This window comes from Conger conger, chromosome 12 (genome assembly GCF_963514075.1).
Source record: "Conger conger chromosome 12, fConCon1.1, whole genome shotgun sequence".
Classification (NCBI taxonomy): Eukaryota; Metazoa; Chordata; class Actinopteri; order Anguilliformes; family Congridae; genus Conger; species Conger conger.
In genome coordinates, this window is record NC_083771.1 from 16283177 (window position 1) to 16304290 (window position 21114).

Sequence of the window (21114 nt, forward strand, 5' to 3'; positions counted from 1 at the left end):
ACAATTTAAATTGCTACCCGTACAACAAAGATAAGGACCAGGGCCTATTTTTTTTTTTTTTTTTTAAACAACAAATAAACAAACAACAAAGCAAAAGTGACCAAACTTAACTATCCAAATACTGCTTACCTAGCCAACTAAAAATACCGAAACACTACGTAAATCACAAAGACAACAATTAAGGATCACAGGGAGGTAGGGAGGGATGGGGATATGTAATATGTTCTTTAACAAATCTAGATAAAAATACCAGAAAATAAAAGCTGAAATTTGGATCTGTCATCTCATGTACATCTTTTGATCTCAAACTCAATTGTCGTCAGTGTATAGCAAAAACAAAGGAATTGACCTTGCTGTTCCAATACCTTTGGAGGGGACTGTACATATGGTCTGCATAACTCAATAGCTATGTTTTTCTGCTGGTCGCACATTGTAAGAAGATTGATGCTTTCTGTGCATGTAAATAACAACAATGCTTAAGATACAGCTAATGATTAGAGCTACATTCGAGTTCTCGGCATTTGAGTGAAAAAATAAACCATGCATAATCTCGAGTGGAACAACAGCTGGAAGTAAATTCATCATGGGCTGTGGATTTAAAAGGACAGAGTTCATGCATTTACACCAAAACGGAGCTGCACTTCACCCGAAATGAAAAGCAACACATTCACATGCAACAGCGAAATCTGAAATGGCATTTTCTGCACGTTATCTATGTTTGCAAGACTGTTATAGACGGTTACAGATTCCACAAGGAAGTTTGTAAGGTTAGTTACAGACATACAGTGAGCTCCAACATGACTAAAAAGGCCACACAATGCCAGGTGGGAAATGGTGTACTTCAGCATCCTAAAAGGCACAATAGGTAATATTTTTGTGTTAAACCATTGTTACAAGTCCATTGTAAATCCCTTCCTATAATTGAAAAAGGCTCACTGACATGTTGGCTCACCCTCTGCCTGTGCTTATAGTCCTTAAACTCGGGTTTCAAAATATACAGTTGACGGATGTTTCAACGTCGCATTCCCAGACAAGGGGGGTTGGGAGGGATAAACAGTGCTGTGGTATGTTGCTGCAATTCCTCTCTTGACCGTTAGGAGAACAAAATTACCTCCTTTAAGTATTATATAAATTTTAATGCACTTATTGGCTGCTGAAATATAAACTAGAACATTTCAGCATACCGTTACGTTACTTAGACAAAAATAAATCTCTGATGTAGTAGCAGGCAAAAATGGCATTTTCAATACAAAATTGCACAAGATGTTATGACTGAGAAAACATTACACTCCAAAAATACAACTATTTGTATTTATTTAAAACAAAATAAAATTGTAATTACAATTTTTTTTATTTTTATACATACAATTCCAGGTATAAATGTAAACCGATTGAAAGCATAGTAATGAGCAGCACTGAGTTCTGTAAATAAGGCGCAAAGCCAGACATGGTGTTTCACATATGCTCCACATCACATAATGTATCATCAATGCAATACATTTTAAGACATCTTAGTATGAATACCACCACACTGAATCTAAAATCGTAAAAAATAGAAGCCGTTGCAGGTTTTTCCCTTCTTATTAACAGCTGAAACGAGAAGACATTTTATTTCACATTTATCCCTGTGTAAACAGCAGGCATTATATTGTTTATTATAGTGTAACAATAGTCCACATAAAGAGTTGGTATGAAGGTGTATGTAAAAGCTTTATCAGCAACCAGGAGATCATTTTACAATAATTAGCATTACATTTGTCACCAAAAAATATATTTTTACTACTACCCACAATAATTCACCCAATAACCTTTGTGCGTGCTGGTGGGGGTTGGCACATTATTTATTGTGATACTTTAATGCTGGGCACTACACAACTACTCAACTGTACAAGTTTCCTGCACCTCACGTAGACATGTGTCAGCAATAAAAATGTATGCTCGTAAACCCGTAAGCAGAAACGACAAAAGGAAACTGAAAACAGTCGACCATGAAAAGCGGTAGACAGAAGGACGTGCCATTTGGGCCGTGAGTGAAAGAACAGCTTGAGGGCAGCCTATAGCCTAGTGGTTAAGTTGCATGATTGGGACCCACAAGGTTGGTGGTTCAGTCCCCAGTTTAGTCACAATAAGATCCACACAGCTGTTGGGCCCTTGAGCAAGGCCCTTAACCCCACATTGCTCCTGGGGGATTGTCCCCTGCTTAGTCTAATCAATTGTCAGTTGCTTTGGACAAAAGCATCAGCAAAATAACATGCAATGTAATGTAATGCAATGAGGGGGAGAGTTTCTCACAGTATTCGAAACATGGCATCAGTGAGGAGACACTGACAAGGCAACAGAGGTTTCCCTACAATCCAGCAGCGTCCATTTTACAAGCCGGCTTCCATTTTACACGCCGTTTCATTTCCATCTTCCACACTAGCTGCTTCTGTAACAGCCTCCCTAATATGCGGAATTAAGTCAATTATATTTTTCGTTTTACACACTTCCAGGTCCATAGAAGTAAAATTAAGTTTTGGCATGGTTGCGCAGAACCACACATTTCTCAGGTGGTAAATGCACCATTACTAGACTCTAGAGCACATCAGAGCGTCCTCAGGGGCAGATGGAAATGCTGTGAGCACCTACATATAAGTTCAGCACATACATGAAAGCTTTATCCTCAAGATCAAATATGTGTGTGGCATTTCCAAAGTACACTCACTGAACACTTTATTAGGTATTTATTCATGCAGACTATCCACTTAGAGGTTTGACATGTTGTGTGTTCAGAGATACTCTCCTGCATACTACTGTTGAATGTGTGTTACTATCATGTTCCTGTCAGCTTCCACCAGTCTGGCCCTTCAATGATGCTCACTGGATGTTTTTTGTTTTCCCGCCATTCTCTGCAACTCTGAAGATGGTTGCGCGTGAAAATCCCAGAAGATCAGCAATTTCTGATATACTCAAACCACCCTGTCTGGCAACAACAATCATTCCACGGTCAAAGTCACTTAGATCAAATTTTTTACCAATTCTGATGGTTGATGTGAACATTAACTCAAACTCCTGACCCGTATCTGCATGATTTTATGCATTGCACTGCTGCCACACAAATGGTTGATTAGATAACCGCATGAATAAGTACATGCATATGTGTTGCTAATAAAGTGCTCAGTGAGTGCAGTTATGGTAATTTAGATCAAAGAACAACATCCACTTGCAGTTTCCCGAAACTCTAGTGACCTTTGGACCCTGTTCCCTTCCTCTACGAATATTTATGTATTCACACGTATGCATGACTGTGTGAGAGGTTACTTAGGGCAGGAACACTACACCCTAACACCCATGGGGACACTCAACAGCCACAGATGCACGTCCTGTTCTTAAAAAGTCTCACATGGCTGTGATGTAACCACCATTCCACCCGCCGCACACAGCCCAAGACTAGCTGCCCTTGGCTCCCTTTAAAAAAAGGCCAGGGGAACAAGATCTGCTCTTCACTTACGTTATATGCTTAATATGCCCAGATACACCACTGAATACGCTAGCTGCTGCTAAGAGGCAGTGTTCCTAGGTTTCACTGAATAAACTGATTAGTGTTATAAGCCAATATCACAGTTCACATTGGTGAATCGTACTATTATGAGCCAGAGTCCTGATTCACATTAGTCAGTAAAAAGCTCGCTACTGACACATTGAGCGTAGTTATGCTGCTAGTGGCTTAGCGGACATGATCGTAGCAGCATGAGGAACTCAGGATGAGGTGCGACTGAGTGGTCTAGCCCAGTGCTGTAGTGTTACCACATGAGTGTTAGTGTGTAGTGTTATCACATTGGTGTTAGGGTGTAGTGTTATGACATTGGTGTTAGTGTGTCATGTTATGACATTAGTGTTAGTGTGTAGTGTTATCACATTAGTGTTAGTGTGTAGTGTTATCACATTAGTGTTAGTGTGCAGTGTTATCACATTAGTGTTAGTGTGCAGTGTTATCACATTAGTGTTAGTGTGTAGTGTTATGACATTGGTGTTAGGGTGTAGTGTTATGACATTGGTGTTAGTGTGTCGTGTTATCACATTAGTGTTAGTGTGTAGTGTTATCACATTAGTGTTAGTGTGTAGTGTTATCACATTAGTGTTAGTGTGCAGTGTTATCACATTAGTGTTAGTGTGTAGTGTTATGACATTGGTGTTAGTGTGTAGTGTCATCTTACTGGGCCTGGGGTGTCGCGGGGTGAATACTATGCGGCATTCTCTGTAAACATTGTGTGTATTTTCAGAAATGCAATATTTAATGTAATTGAATCGTCCTCATAGTCAGTAACACTGCTGTTCATTATCCCCCATTGAAGGTGGCGGTGTCCATTTTGAGATTTAACACACACTCCGCACAGTAACAAACCTCCTGTGTGCTCCATACCCCCTGGGCCAATCACGGCACGACGCTGGGCAGCAGCTCAGGCGATAGGTAGGCAGTGGGCAGGGGGAGGGGCTTAGCAGGGGCAGTGCCTGATTGGACTGTGGATGCGAGGGGGAGGGGCTTGGGGAGGGGTGTGAGATTGAGGAGGAGTTTGTGCGGATCGCTGACGTCCATCACCAGGGTGTAGTTCAGGGTGGGGGAGGGGGCGGGGCTGAGATGCCGGGCGTCTTCCTCTGAGGTGTACCCACCCATGCTGACCACCAGGGGGAGCGTACTCTTCTTCCCCACACCCTCTTCCTCCTCCTCCTCTGGGCCAGATGCCAGGACCACCACACCCCCCTGTGTCACCTCCCCAACCTGGGTGTAGAAGGAGGGGTCGAGGGGGGGGGCGGGGAGCACGGTGCTTTCTGGGGGGTCAGACAGATCTGGCTCGCAGCAGCTGGCCCGCCCCGAATCGTCGTCCCTGATTGGAGGGTCGTAGGCAGTGGGCGGGGCTGCCTGCAGAAGGCTCTGTGTGTCCCAGGGTCCCTCTCCCGATTCGCTGAAGTCCAGCGCGATGTGCTCCACCCAGGGGTCTTCCACGGGCACGCCCGGTTTGTACGAGAGCTGGCTGTTCAGCATGGAGTTCAGCTGCTCAACGTTTCCCTTCTGTCACCATAGAAATACATTGTTAAAATCTGATCTCAAGTACAAAAATGTTATCTTCTTTTAAGTTACTGCTTGCTTGAAAAGTTACATAATCTTACCCCATTGGCAAACCTTGAAATTAGTAATTTCGCTTTTTTGGCTTATTTGATCGGTGTTCAAGCACAAAAGTCTGTCTTAACAAGGATTACGTTTCCCTTCAAGTACAAAAATATTTGCTTGTTTTAAGGTATGGTTTGCTTAATTTTAGGATTTGCTCAATTGGCAAATCCTAAAATTAGTAAATCCGTCTCACCCCATTGACAATATTTCATATAGCAAAAAAGTAATGGAAATGAATTGTTATCTGAATAGAAGACTAAAATACTTTTTTGGGGGGTTCTTGCATTTATTTAGGCAGATTGTGTTTTAACGGTATGTTTGACAGTTAGATTGTGTTTTAATGGTATGTTTAGCAGTTAGGTTGTGTTTTAATGGTATGTTTGGCAGTTAGATTGTGCTTTGATGGTATGTTTGGCAGTTAGATTGTGTTTTAATGGTATGTTTGGCAGTTAGATTGTGTTTTAACGGTATGTTTGGCAGTTAGATTGTGTTTTAACAGTATGTTTGACAGTTAGATTGCGTTTTAGCTGTATGTTTGGCAGTTAGATTGTGTCTTAATGGTATGTTTGGCTGTTAGATTGTGTTTTAACAGTATGTTTGACAGTTAGATTGTGTTTTAATGGTATGTTTGGCTGTTAGATTGTGTTTTAACAGTATGTTTGACAGTTAGATTGCGTTTTAGCTGTATGTTTGGCAGTTAGATTGTGTCTTAATGGTATGTTTGGCTGTTAGATTGTGTTTTAACAGTATGTTTGACAGTTAGATTGCGTTTTAGCTGTATGTTTGGCTGTTAGATAGTGTTTTAACGGTATGTTTGGCAGTTATACCGTGCTTTATCGGTATGTCCAGTGGTTGTGTTGGAGTTGAGGAGCAGACCTACCTTCAGCAGCTCTGGGTCAATGCCTTTGATTTTGGGGCCGGGTACACGGGGCAGGAAAATCACCATCAGCCTGGCAACAAAGGAGGAGTTAGGAAGCATGTGATCAGTGATGGCCAATGAGAAAGCACCACAGTGAGACCCAACCTAGCCAATTCAAAACACTAGTATGTGCTCACACCATCAAGACCAGGCCGGACAGGATACTGGACTTGATTAAGCTTTAGCTAAAGTTTTTGTAAATCTGTGTATTGGATTTTTATTGAGGTGGCACGGATGGTGCAGTGGGTAGCACTGCCGCCTCACAGCAAGGAGGTCCTGGGTTCGAATCCCCGTCGGCCGGGGCCTCTCTGTGCGGAGTTTGCATGTTCTCCCCGTGTCTGCGTGGGTTTCCTCCGGGTACTCCGGTTTCCTCCCACAGTCCAAAGACATGCACGTTAGGCTGATTGGAGAGTCTGAATTGCCCGTAGGTATGAGTGTGTGAGTGAATGGTGTGTGTGCCCTGAGATAGACTAGCGACCTGTCCAGGGTGTATTCCTGCCTTTCGCCCAATGTATGCTGGGATAGGCTCCAGCCCCCCTGCGACCCTGATCAGGATAAGCGGGTTCAGATAATGGATGGATGGATTTTTATTGATTGACTATAATGTAAACTCACCGTGTTTTGAACACCAAGTTAGCTCACCATGTTCCAAACAGTGCAAATTTCATGACAAATAACAAATTACTATCAGCTTTGGTTTTTGTATGTGTGTAAAGTCTAATTCCTTCCGGTCTCATAAAAACTAAGGTGACCCATTTCAGCACACAGTGACATGGTAATGGTGCTCCACTGTGTTGGGGAAGCTGTTGCTAATGATAGACTACGAAATGGGCAGGCTTACATGGCGGTGTTTGGGCCATCGCAACGTCAGCTAACACAGTCTTCTGAACACAGGGAGGTTGTGCAGTTGTCATTGCTCTTGAAAAAAACTGCCATTGAACGTACATTAACTTCCGGTGGAAGTGGCCGCAGAACACGGAAGTTTATACTAGTTGATGATTGTTCATTTATTTTATTTTTTGCTGATGGTATTATTTAGTTCATTTATCCAAAACAAACAAACAAAAAAAACCTACTGGTGCTTCCTGCTTTATGAAAACATACATTGTGCTGGTATGACTCTCACCTCTGCTGCTGAGAGTAGATGATAAGCAGGAATAGGACTCCAACCCCCACAGTTCCAAAAATAAGGAGGGCCACAGCAGGAAATCTGGACTCTGAAAACCAGAACTCACTTTTCACCCATTTATACCCCAATTTTAACTATGGCACTTTAAATGGATAAGAGCTGTGATAGGGCGTTACTGCTAATATTACCAAATTCAAAACAAATTACGCATAACATGCAATGTAACGTAACAATTTTTGGGATTTGACTTTTTGGGTAAAAACAATGTGGCAAATTGTAATTTCACTGGAACTGTTCCAGCTGTTCATTAATCCACCATCTATTACAGGTCAGCTGTGTCATTTCAGACACAAAACCAGACACACACACAGACACACACAGACACACAAAGACACACACAGACACACACACACACAGAGACACACAAAGACACACACAAAGACACACACACACACACACAAAGACACACACAAAGACACACAGACACACAAAGACACACACACACACACACAGACACACACAGACAGACAACAGACAGACACACAAAGACACACACACACAGACACACACAGACACACAAATACACACACAGACACACACAGACAGACAACAGACAGACACACAGAGACACACACAGACACAGACAGACACACAGACACACACACAGAGACTCACACACAAACACAGACACAGACACACAAAGACACACAGACACAGACACACACAGGTCCGTACTCGTGTCATGTGACATATAACACCGCGCGGAGGGGGTGTGGCCTGCACCTGTTATGTCCTAAGATATGAAAATGGCTTGGCACACATACTGCATTAAACACATACAGATACGCACACTCACACACACACACACACACACACACACTCACTCACCTTCAGAGGGTACCTTTGGGACGGAGATGAGGACGGGCTCGCTGAACTCCCCGGCGTTGACGAACGCCAGCATCTTGCAGCGGACGCGGGCCTGATACTGAGTGTCCACACGGAGGCCGTACAGGGACTGATACGGGCTCTTCTCCCAGGACAGCTGAGGCAGAGCAAACACAGAAAACCATCACTACACACCACACCGCAAACCACCACGCTACACAAGTCAAACACAAACTGCACAAATCACTACACAACACATGCCTGAAGACATTACTCAACACAGCACTGTGCAGTCACTCAGGGGCACCACCTTCTTTGGGACACACAAGAGAAGTCGTAGAACTTGTTTTGGAACACGTTTTAGTTGTAGGGTACTTTACATGTCTGTCGGTTCTCTGTGATTGCGTACACCGTACCCACCACCCCACCCCCTCTGTCCCCCTTCGCGCGGCTCTGGACAACACTCTTTTCTTGGGCCGGCAGAACCCCGGGGAGCTGCAGTACTCACGGTGCGCCAGTGGGGGGCGCTCTCCTCGCGGTACTGCACCTCGTACACGAGGCTCATCCAGCCCTTCTCCACGTCGGCCGAGGGCGGCGGCCGCCAGCGCAGCAGGGCGTCGAAGTGCAGCGCCGTCTGGCTCACGTTCAGCAACGTCCAGTTCAGACCCGCGGGGGGGTCCGGGCGCACTGGAACAATCACAATCATGCTGACAATCGTAACGGCAACAACACCGCCGACAATCGGAATAACAACAACGCACAAAGACGTCGCTGCGCGACCGACGCCAAAACTGAATCACCACTTTACGCTAAATCACCCGGAATAATAATAATAAACTTTACTTATACATAGTGCCATTCAATGCACTTTACAGAAAAAGTGACAGAAGTAAAAACGGGGAAGAAAAACAGTAGTATATATAAAATAACAGTAAAATAACAGTAAAATAACAGTAAAATAAATTGATAAAAATACTGAGCTAAGGTGCAAAACATCAGCAACACTTAGATGTAAATACATTTTATTTATTCACATGAGAATGTATTCAACGCTAAATCAATCACAGTTGATTAATGAAATGAATGTGATGGATGGGTTAGCCTTTCCTGGAGATGAAAGAGCCCTCCATCATCATGGAGACCAGTGTGGGCAGCCTGTGGTGTAGCCACAATAAGATCCGCACAGCCGTTGGGCCCTTAACCCTGCATTGCTCCAGGGCAGGATAAGTCACTCTGGATAAAAGCGTCAGATTAATAACGGTAAAGAAATGTAAATAGAGGTGTGTAAAGAAGGTCTGAAGGCTGACCTATGTTCTCCACGCTGAAGCACGTGTTGTCGTACGTGACGCCTCGGTCCCTGGAGACGAGGTGCAGGCAGTACGTGGTCCAGATGGAGGTGTGCGTCTTGTTGAAGAAGCACTCACCCAGCTCAGACCAGCTGTACTGCGGGCACTCTTGCCACACCTTGGGGGATACACTGCTAAAAACAGTCAGGAGGAACACAGTCTGTTACTCTCAGAACTACAGGCCGACTCAATTATCTTTCTGCTTTAAAGGAGTAACATGGTGGTCGGTCACACGTTCTAGGGTTTTTATTCAATGCGCACAAGAGGGCATTGAAGAAACACGACGAAAGTTTTAAATAAGTCCGTTCCGTTATGAAATATGTCCGTTCTTTAGTTTTGCAGAAGTAAGCATTTTAAATGTACTATTTTCAACTGGTTGAATTTTCTCCTCGGAGTGCGTCACACGAGGATAAACACTCTCCTTATCCCTCTCCTATAACTCGTGAGCTATAGTTTGCACCGCTGGCCTACAGGCAAGACAATGCAAATATTTGACTAACAGGCCACTGATATCATTACTACTGAACTACCAACATCAGCTAATACAGGCCAATGATATCATTATTACTGAACTACCAACAACAACTAATACAGACCACTAATGTCATAAGTACTGAACTACCAACATCAGGTAATACAGGCCAGTGATATCATAACAACTGAACTACCAATATCAGCTAGTACAGGCCAGTGATATCATAACAACTGAACTACCAACATCAGCTAGTACAGGCCAATGATATCATAACAACTGAACTACCAACATCAGCTAGTACAGGCCAGTGATATCATAACAACTGAACTACCAACATCAGCTAGTACAGGCCAGTGATATCCTAAGTATGGAATGACCAGTAGTTCCATCACTTGTGGCATGCTGAGCTCCTAAACACTGCACTTCCTCCAGCTCTTCCTGCTCTCTTACTTCTTCAGGAAGAACACCCTCAGTGCTCCCGGCTCCGAGAGGTTCTGGAAACTTCCGGCACTCCACGAACAGCGGAACGTCTCCATCTCCCGGGAAAGACAGCTGGTGAAGTGGGGGCTTCTGGGGTGTGCTGAGAGAGGGGGGGGAGAGGGAGGAAGAGAGAGAGGGAGAGAGAGCGAGAGGGAACAAGAGAGAGAGAAGGAGAGACAGAGAGAGAGAGAGAGACGGTCAGTACAGTCCGGTGTGAGCAGAGGCTAAGCTGTCGTTCAGCCTCAGTGGCTGCTCGCATGGCCGCTGATCACGCCTGACTCATGGAGAGAAACGCAGCCAGAAACCTCCGTCCCATCTGTTTTCCATATAATTTCACACAATTGTAAATCTGACAGGACTTTCTGTTTCTGCATTGCTCCATTGCGGAGCAGGAAAAACAGCTGTTGCCGTGGGGACCTTTAGAGGGCGCTGAGAGAGGGCGAACAGGAAACAACAAATCCAGTCGGCCACAGCATTACAAACCACCTCTCCGCAGAAAACAACTAACAGGCAGAATACAGAGGGCAAACGTGGTCTTGCTTCCTCTCAGAATAATACTTAGCATTATTTTTGCTCGTAGAATTGTAATAGTAAGGTTACTGCAGATACGCTGGTCACATGTGTGTGCGTGTGCAGGCGTGTGTGCATGTGTGTATGTGTGTGTGTGAGTGTGTGCATGTGCATGTGTGTGTGTGTGCATGTGTTTATGTGTGTGTGCAGATACGCTGGTTGAGGTACTATCACAAGGTACAGTATGCTCCCTGCAAGTCTGGCCTTCCCATATCATAGCCCACTGTGGAAGCCTTAGGTTTAGTACCCATAATGCACTAGTGTGTGTGTGCGTATGTGTGTGCATGTGTGTATGTATGCATGTATGTGTGTAACTGTGCTGTGTGTGTGCATGTGTGAGTGTGTGCATGTGTGTCTGTGTGTGCATGTGTGAGTGTGTGCATGCGCGTGCGTGTGTGCATGTGTGTATATGTGTATGTGTGTGTGTGTGTGTGAGTTTGTGTGTGAGTTGGTGTGTGAGTTGGTGTGTGTGCATGTGTGTATGTGTGTGCATGTGTGTGTATGCGTGTATGTGTGTAACTGTGCTGTGTGTGTGCATGTGTGAGTGTGTGCATGTGTGTCTGTGTGTGTGCAAGCGCGTGCGTGTGTGCATGTGTGTATATGAGTATGTGTATGTGTACATGTGTGTGTGTATGTGTGTGCGAGTGTGTGTGTGCAGGAGTGTGTTTGTGTATGAGCGTGTGTGTGTGTGTGCATGTGTGTGCCTATCTAACACGTCAGAGAGATGGTCAGCTGAAAGGCTCAAGTCCACGGCAGGCTAAAAATACCCTGAAACAGGTGCTGCTGTCCCTGGAAGAGCATTTCTGAGAGACCAAGACCCTGATTCTGAGACAGATAAATCAATCTCTCACTCTTCCTCTCATTCACTTTTCCTCTCTAGCTCTCTCCCTCTGTTGGTCTCTCGCCCTCCCTCTTTTGCCTTTTCTTTTCCTCTCTTTTACTTTTCCTCTCTCAATTTCTTTTACTTTTCCATTTAATCTCTCTCCCTCTCTATCTCTTTTCCCCTCCAGATCTCCCCCTCTCTCTTATACTCCCTTCCTCTCTGTGTTTCCCTCTCCCTCTCACCCTCCCTCTCTCTGATTGGACTTTGCCTTCTGCGAGTTAAATAATAACCGGTAGAGGCAAACAGAAGGGCCCTATGATGTGTGGCTTGGACTATGATGTTGAAGAAAAGTCATTATTTGCTTGAAAAACATGTTCTGACCAACTGCTAATGTTCTCATGTTATTGGTTACATCCTACTGGGTACACACTGAGCCCTCTGTGTCCTGACTCAGTTTAGCAGTCAACAGGAATAACATAACACAATGACGAGAACTGTCCATTTAACCCAGCAATGCTCGCCTTATGTCCTACCACTAATGCAGAGTCTCGAGCACAGTATCAAGCCTGGTCTTGAAAACCGCCAAAAGTTTCTGCCCTCCACAACATGACCAAGCAAGCCACTCCACACAGTGACCACACTCTGCGTGAAAATATACTTCCTAATGTCCGTGCGGACGTTCGTCCTTGGCTAATTTCCGTTGATGCCCGCTCGTTGTGCTAAGAGCTGTGAATGCTAGGCACTGACTGAGGAGGTCACTGACCTCCAGAGCAGGCACGTAAACTTAGAGCTAAACTAAGAGTCATAAATCTCCCGTGGTCTTCCATATGGCCCCGCCAGGATCCCTGTATGGATCTGAGCTTTGTGGTTCAGGGCTTCAGACAAAATTCCAACCCGACCACTTACAAATTGGCTTTGCTTCTACTGTATTAAAATAGTGAGCCCAACCCCATAACCACTCTGGTATGTCTTCACATATCACTCTAAGGGCTTACGTCATATTTTGAAGCATTATGTTGTTTTTTTTTTTTTCTTTTGTGCTTGTTTGCTTGTTAGACTTTCTTGTGGAAACTCTGACAGACAATGTATACCGGTCTTTACTGAGCTCTAAAGTTTCAGCCGATATTTGAAATGCCATTCAAATTCCCTTTTTGAATGAGAAACAAGTCAAACATTTTGACCACGATTCAAGGCAAATTGATTTTTTAAACAAAGTAAGTTCCTGAAATAGGGAACAGGCCTGGGGATGTTTTGTTGAAGGGCACGTTACACGTGTACGGGATATAAGCAGCTCGACATGTTGCGAAGGATTACCACACACTCGGAACAAAATGGTGACTGTACACACAGCTAGGAATTTTTTTGGGGTTACCTTTTGATGCGGTGGGTGGAGCAGTTGAGGCCAGCGAACCGACCCCTGTCAGCAAAGCAAGGACCAAGTGAAGGGTGATAGCCATGGTAACGCTGGCCCCTGTGTGTAGGAAGCAGGAGAGATGTTGACACAGCTGCCACAGTACTACTGATGTACATTATTGCTCTATGACCTCACAAAGACCCGCACTTCTGCTGTACATCACTGCTATGACCTCACAATGATCCTCTTTACTGGAGTAGATCACTGCTTCGACCTCACAAAGACCCTCTCTACTGCTGTACATCACTGCTATGGCCTCACAGTGCCCCTCTATATGGCCATACATCACTGCTATGACCTCATAGTGACCTTCTCTACTGTTGTACATCATTGGTATGACCTCACATTGCCACTCTATACGGCTGTACATCACTGCTATGACCTCATAGTGACTTTCTCTACTGATGTACTTCATTGCTATGACCTCACAGTGCCACTCTATACGGCTGTACATCACTGCTATGACCTCATAGTGACCTTCTCTACTGGTGTATTTTAGTGCTATGAACTCACAGTGCCACTCTATACGGCTTTACATCACTGCTATGACCTCATAGTGCCCCTCTATACGGCCATACATCACTGCTATGACCTCATAGTGACCTTCTCTACTGTTGAACATCATTGGTATGACCTCACATTGCCACTCTATACGGCTGTACATCACTGCTATGACCTCATAGTGACCTTCTCTACTAATGTACTTCAGTGCTATGACCTCAAAGTGCCACTCTATACGGCTTTACATCACTGCTATGACCTCAAAGTGACTTTCTCTACTGATGTACTTCAGTGCTATGACCTCACAGTGCCACTCTATACGGCTGTACATCACTGCTATGACCTCATAGTGACCTTCTCTACTGGTGTATTTTAGTGCTATGCCCTCACAGTGCCACTCTATATGGCTGTACATCACTGCTATGACCTCATAGTGACCTTCTCTACTGGTGTACATCACTGCTATGACCTCACAGTGACCCTCTCTACTGGTGTACATAACTGCTTCCCTTTACAAGCTGAGCTGCCATTGTTTAATAATGATAATTCTTATTATTATTACAACAAACTAAAGATAATCATGATAATATCACTGCTACTACAACAGCTATGACTACTCTTAACCAGCACTAGTATTCATAATGATTGACAACATCCAAGATGACAGTGAATTCAGGTCTCGGCACAGACGCCACAAATCATGACATTTTAATCACATCACAGCAAAATCCGGATTCGCGATGGGGTGACCTGGGCCTGTCCCACAAAGCATAATGACTGAGTTAGTCAGATAACGGCACCATGTAAAACCTAGAACAGCTGTTTTTACCCTTGGTACAACCAGTCCATGTTCCAAATTTGGGAGGTGTGAGGGCGACTGAGTGCAGTTATCTGGCTAATTCAGTAATTTGTGGAACAGGGCTCACATCTTCATTGAGACACAGGATCATCCCATGTAAGCAGGGAGGATAGTGAATGGGGTTTAAAAATACAGACATTCCTGCCGTGGCTCATGGGCATTTCACTGAGGTGTTCGCTCTTTCAACACACTCATTAACATCACACACTCAACACGACTGCCATTACGGCTCAAAACACACAGAGCAGTGGCGTGTTTGCTCTTTCAACACACTCATTAGAGTAAACAGGACACCACTGAACACAGCCGCCATTACGGCTCAAAACACAAAGAGGTGTTCACTCTTTAAACACACTCATTAGAGTAAACAGGACACCACTGAACACAGCTGCCATTACGGCTCAAAACACACAGAGCACAGGGGTGTTCGCTCTTTCAACACACTTATTAGAGTAAGCAGGGCACTATGGAACAGGACAGCCATTATGGCTCAAAGCACACACAGCAGAGTCCAGTTAACAATGTAAACACTGCAAGCTCAAATAACAAATCCTTCCATCTGTCTGCAGGCTGAGCAATACTCAATCCCACAGGCCTCTCTGCCCACCAACTCCTCAAAATAAATTTAAAAGCCCTGTGTTTCTACCATGTTCCACAGAATGTGAGCCTCTGGTCTTAGTTGGAAACAGTTATAAGGGGTGTCAGCATCCTCGTAATCAAGCCAGTTTCCTTTAAAGTGGGCTAAAGTACAGGGCCTTGTTGGAGGTAACATTTCACAATCTCTCTCTCTTTCCCCTCTCTTCCCTCTCTCCCAAGATGCATCTGCAGTAGCACTTCCCCACATCTCCCTGATTGGCCCCAGGGGCAGTTGGAGTACAGCCATCAGGCACAATCTTTTTCCACTTACATGAAAGCTTCACACTGACAAGAACTGAAAAACTGAGTTCAGATCTCTGTGCTGTAGAATGTGACAAAGTTAGTGCTCAGATCTTTGTGCTTTAGAATGTGACACAGTTAGTGCTCAGTGCCCGGTTGCATGTGTAATTTCCCCTTAAGGTTTCCCTTAAATTTAAGGGAGTAGCACAACAAACCCTTAAGTGTCTCTTAAGGCTCTCCTAAAGTGAAATGTCAGAAACCCTCAAAAACACCCTTAAGTATTGCATTTTCCCTTAAGTAATCCGTTAAAATCTGTTAAAAGTGTTGCATAAAACACCTTTATGACAATTTCCCTCAGTAAAATTAAAGCTAGCTACAGATTACCTTAAATCTCGGCAAACTAATTTTTGTTAGCCACTAGAGGAAGAAAATGTCCCTCTACGAATTTGTCATGATAGAGAAAATGCTCTAGACTACACAAAAGACAAAAAGTTCATTCTGGAACATAGTTTTGCTGGATGGTGCAAACATGGTGCAATATCACATCACTTCAAAGAACACAATAACGGATGTGATCGTTCTACGGAGCTTAGAATGTCATTCTTCCTACGAGGACATCCTAAACAGCTTTACGAGGACATCCTAAACAGCTTTACGAGGACATCCTAAACAGCTCTACGAGGACATCCTAAACAGCTTTACGAGGACATCCTAAACAGCTTTACGAGGACATCCTAAACAGCATTGCGAGGACATCCTAAACAGCTTTACGAGGACATCCTAAACAGCTCTACGAGGACATCCTAAACAGCTTCACGAGGACATCCTAAACAGCTTTACGAGGACATCCTAAACAGCTTTACGAGGACATCCTAAACAGCTCTACGAGGACATCCTAAACAGCTTTACGAGGACATCCTAAACAGCTTTACGAGGACATCCTAAACAGCATTGCGAGGACATCCTAAACAGCTTTACGAGGACATCCTAAACAGCTCTACGAGGACATCCTAAACAGCTTCACGAGGACATCCTAAACAGCTTTACGAGGACATCCTAAACAGCTTTACGAGGACATCCTAAACAGCTCTGCAGCCAAATTATAAGCTTCACTCCCAGAGTCAGGACTTTATTAGAAATATCACTGCATTTTTAACTCTGTGCTGTATTATACAGGCCCCTCCAAAAGTACCGGAACTTTAATCTGGGGTTGAGATTAGAAGATGAACACGAGACCAGAGTTCAGAATTTCAGGTTTTATTTCCTGGAATTTACACCGCAATGTATTAAACTACTTAGAACAGTGGTTTCCAAACTTTGTCCTGGGTGTATGCTGCTTTTCAACCATTACTGCAATCTCAGAATTTTAACAAGCACTTAATTTGGCTTAATTAGGTGCTTCATGTTTTGAGGGATTGTGTAACTATACCAGGACCGAGTTTGGCAACACTGACTTAGCACCTTCAGTATCAGACCACCCAATTTTTAGGTGAGCAAAAGTATTGGAACAGAGAGTATTTAAGTAAATTAAAGTAAATAACACTCTTTCAGTTGTTGTTTGTTTCGGTGGGGTTTTCCCTTCGATCTCCTACCCTGAAATGCATGCTCAATTGGGTTAAGGCCTGGTGATTGACTTGGCCAGTCTGAAACCTTCCACTTTTTCTATCTAATGAAGTTTGTTGTTGTGTTGGCAGTGTGTTTTGGGTCATTGTCATGCTGCATGAAGAAGTTCTTAAAAAGTAGTTTGGATGCATTTTTCTGTAAATTGGCAGACAGAATGTTTTTTGTAGACTTCTGCATTCATCCTGCTGCTAAAGTCACGAGTTACAGCATCAATAAAGATTAGTGAGCCCACTCTGAAGCAGACTGAAGCGACCATGCAAGCCCAAGCCATGACACTTCCTCCATCACTTTGGTAGAGGTTAATCTTGGTCTCATCAGTCCAGAAAACCTTTCCAGAAGTTCCAGTTCTTCCAGAACTTTTGTGGCACATTTCTGTACTTCTTTGCAAATTGTAATCTCGCCTTCCGATTGCATCTTGTGCGATAGCCTCTATACTGCTGCTCTCTAAATCTTCTTTGAACAGTTGATTAAGATACCTCCACCCCAGCCCCTTGGAGATTGTTTGTGATGTCACTGACTGATGTTTTGGGGTTTTGCTTAACAGCTTTCACAATGTTTCTGTCATCAACAGCTGTTGTTTTCCTTGGTTGATGTCTGTTGTTCAGAATGCCTGTGGTTTCTTTCATTTCAGGACATTGCAAGTTGTTTTACAAGCTATCCCAAAAGCTTTTGCAATGGCTCTGACCGATTTCCCCTATTTTTCTAAGCTTCAAAATGACAAAAAAAAAAGAAAAGATTTTCATGTTGGTTTAACACAAATGCAATCTTCACAGGCCAAATGCAAGCTAAAACCAAGAGTAGACATGCAGAACTATTTATTGTTTAACCAATCAATCTAACAGGACAGATCTGGGCAATCATGGGCGGCCTGTAGCGTAGTGGTTAAGATACATGACTGGGATTTCGATCCACAATAAGCTCCGCACAGCCGTTGGGCCCTTGAGCAAGGCCCTTAACCCTGCATTGCTCCAGGGGAGGGGAGGATTGTCTCCTGCTTAGTCTAATCAACTGTACGTCGCTCTGGATAAGAGCGTCTGCCAAATGTCATTAATGGGCAACAAGAAACATGTCAGTCACATGTTCCAATTTTTTTGCTCACCTAAAAATTGGGTGGTCTGATACAAAAGGTGATATGTTCAAAATTGTTTAACAAATCTAGATAAAAATACAAGTAAATAAAATCTGAAATTCCGATCTGTCATCTCATGTAGATACTTTTCCTGTATCTGCCGATGTTGATTGTTTAAAATAATTTTTGAGCAAATTCAGACCGAATCGCTTCAGATTTTCAGACATGCCTGCACAGATAATCAAGTGATATCCTGAATGTAAGAGGCAATGTAACTGCACCACACTCCCAGTAATAAATGAAACAACAATGTCATTCAAGGAGGAACATTTTGTTTTTGTTGTCCTTATGCAGAATCTTCCCCTTAACCGGACTTTTATTAATAAAAGAACAGCAATTCAAGAAATTCCAAACAGCTGGCTTTTGGCTGACATGCACTCTCCAGAACTTTCTTTTAGGCAGACAAAGGAGCACCCCCTTTTGGGAGCAATTTGGTTCATATTCATATTTGGTTCATATTTTTTGTAGCCTAGTACACAATCAGTTTCAATGAACTGTCCTAGAACATACAATCCGATTGTGCATTTTAAAGTTCAATTCGTCATCACATATTTCAAACCGTTAGTTAAATGTTCATATCTACATTTTATATCTACACCTGTCACTTACTTGAAAGGTCATAAATGTAGGGAAAACATTTTCTGAGAAAGGTGAAATAAATCGATAGATTTGTTAAATGTGGGGAAATTCCTGGTAAAATTACAGCAGTGAACTGTATGTTACATGTGCCAACCCATATGGTACTGCCAACAAGGGCATCATTTCTTACGTATGAAAGGGACCTGTAACCGTCGCTTTCGCAAAGGGGTGCACAACAACGGCCAATCCGTTATAGGATTTTATGTCAACTTCTGCGCTTACTTGTTTAATTATCACAATCATATGTTGATCTGATATTTGTATAGGTGCCAACTACTCTGCAGACAGTAAGTGTACCCTAAAGATTTTGCTGTGCTCAAGTAGAGGAGTGAACCAGTGCTGTCAGAAAACTACAGCTAATATAACAGCACGCAGATTAGCCTCCTAAAACGGGAGCTTTGCGTCCCAGCTCTACTGTGAAATATAGCAATACGGAGATATTTTGGATTAATGTTGCACAGAACACTGTGACAATAAAAAGAAAACCTGATTGTGCTTGTGTGTGTATTTTCTAATTAATTCATTTTTGTCAAATTATAGCCTAATATTAGACTGATTTTGAAGAACAAACATCAACTTCACAATGGGCAACATCTGCATATCGGTAATTGCAACTAGTGCACAGTAGGCTACACGTTAATGAAGGCAACGATTGCATTAGCTAATACTTTCGTATTTTCGCCCGTGAACCCGGGCATATCAAATAAGCCTCTACAGTAACCTGGCTAGAAACCTGGATAAATTACCAACCCGCGTGCATTTCAGAAAGAAATACGGCAGGGTTTCAACTGCCAGCCATGCGCGTGTCTGACTTACACCATTTTCTGAAAATCGTCATCTTCTCTCACAATTATAAATTCATAAACCAAATCGCCAAAATCAGGAACTCCCAACTACTTCAGATACGATAACAATCACCTTAAGTGACTATTGCTTTTTTCTGGTTCTGTAAAATTAACCTTACCATGGTAGCTAAGTTACTTAACTAAGCTAGCTGTCACATTCGACTCCAGACACTTTTCCGTACTCAAAACATATCAAAACCAAATATCAACTACGATGGCCACGGATACGACGGAAGATACGTGTCCATTCACATGTGGCTAAAATTCTTTCAAACATGCGAATCACATAAGGAAACTTACCTGATCAATCACGAAGTTGTGAAATGCTGAACTTGCGGACAAGTTCACACACTATCCGTAGAACTGCCAACACCCTAGCACAGAGCTAACTACACACCAACAGTAAAATCTTGAGGACGGTACTCATGGAAAATAAGCTTAATTTGGAAACATCTTCATGAAATACGCTACATTTTTCAAGAAATCTTCGGCCTTCTCGATTTTCCCAGTAAATATGCGAATGTCTGGCGCTCCATGAAACGTACATTAGACTTGTTTTCCTCACTCCAGTAATGAAGCAAGTCTCAGCGCGTTCAGCACGTCGTCTTCCATTTGAAACGCGGCGCCCTCTGCTGTTAAGCTTTCGAAAATGCACCACCACTGAATTCCACTGCGAAGTTCATATTTGAACTGAGATTTATGAATTGCATGGTTGAGTCCCCCCATTCCAACAGCCGACCCCTGACAGAACGAGTGTATGCCACGATTTGTGTCTGCAGCCAGACTATTTCTAGTCGTGTTAATCTGTTGAAGTAGTGTTCACATGTGATACATTCTTGGAGCTTGTTTAGGACGGAGAGCGTCTCATAAAATTAATTGCGGTTTACAGTGGTGTTGGTAAACAGTTATATTCTCGTTTTTATGTTGGTATCCCTTACAACATTACTGCAGTTACTGCAAAGTTACACTGTAATTTAACTTAACTACAATGCAGTTAAAATGCAGTACAAACGAGTTCTACCTGAGAACCGCACATGCAGCAGTGACGCTGCATTGTAACTGCGGCAATACTGCAGTAATTACAATCATACCACTATAGTTGATCCGCAGTTATTTTTTGTATGGTTTTAAACTAGGTTATAGAAACTATCATTTGGAAGGCCTGAACTGCTGCATATTGTAAGGCAATTGACTTGATTTAATCAAGATATCTGCTGTTGTTACTACAACCATGTCCCCCGTGTGCAGTATAGTTTTATACTCCAAAAAGCAGAGATGAAAGCACAGCATTATTACTCTTGAAATCCAGAAGCAATATATAATTTAGGGCTGTTTTATGCAACAGAATAGAATGCTGTGAAAATGTCATCACATTGACATGCGCACTGCACAACGTTAACGCAAATATGAACTGTCAACGTCAATTACCATGCACTCTTTTTTCAACTGCTC

General features: G+C 43.2%; 1 protein-coding gene across 3 annotated transcripts; it reads right to left on the reverse strand.

The window, feature by feature from the left end:
- Nucleotides 1–1297: 1297 nt before the first annotated feature.
- LOC133141702 (growth hormone receptor-like) lies at nucleotides 1298–20269 on the reverse strand. 3 transcript variants are annotated; one of them, XM_061262337.1, is made up of 9 exons: nucleotides 19963–20269; nucleotides 13149–13247; nucleotides 10354–10483; nucleotides 9390–9559; nucleotides 8591–8769; nucleotides 8086–8239; nucleotides 7195–7285; nucleotides 6030–6099; nucleotides 1298–5050 (listed from the first exon to the last, which is right to left on the reverse strand). In XM_061262337.1, exons 2-9 carry the CDS (start codon nucleotides 13231–13233, stop codon nucleotides 4415–4417), a joined length of 1515 nt encoding a protein of 504 aa, XP_061118321.1. In that variant the 5' UTR covers nucleotides 13234–13247; nucleotides 19963–20269; the 3' UTR covers nucleotides 1298–4414. The 3 variants fall into 3 exon arrangements, with proteins under 3 accessions (XP_061118321.1, XP_061118320.1, XP_061118322.1); XM_061262336.1 differs by having other exon boundaries at nucleotides 9390–9562; nucleotides 19963–20268; XM_061262338.1 differs by lacking the exon at nucleotides 19963–20269 and having other exon boundaries at nucleotides 9390–9562; nucleotides 10354–10473.
- Nucleotides 20270–21114: the final 845 nt, after the last annotated feature.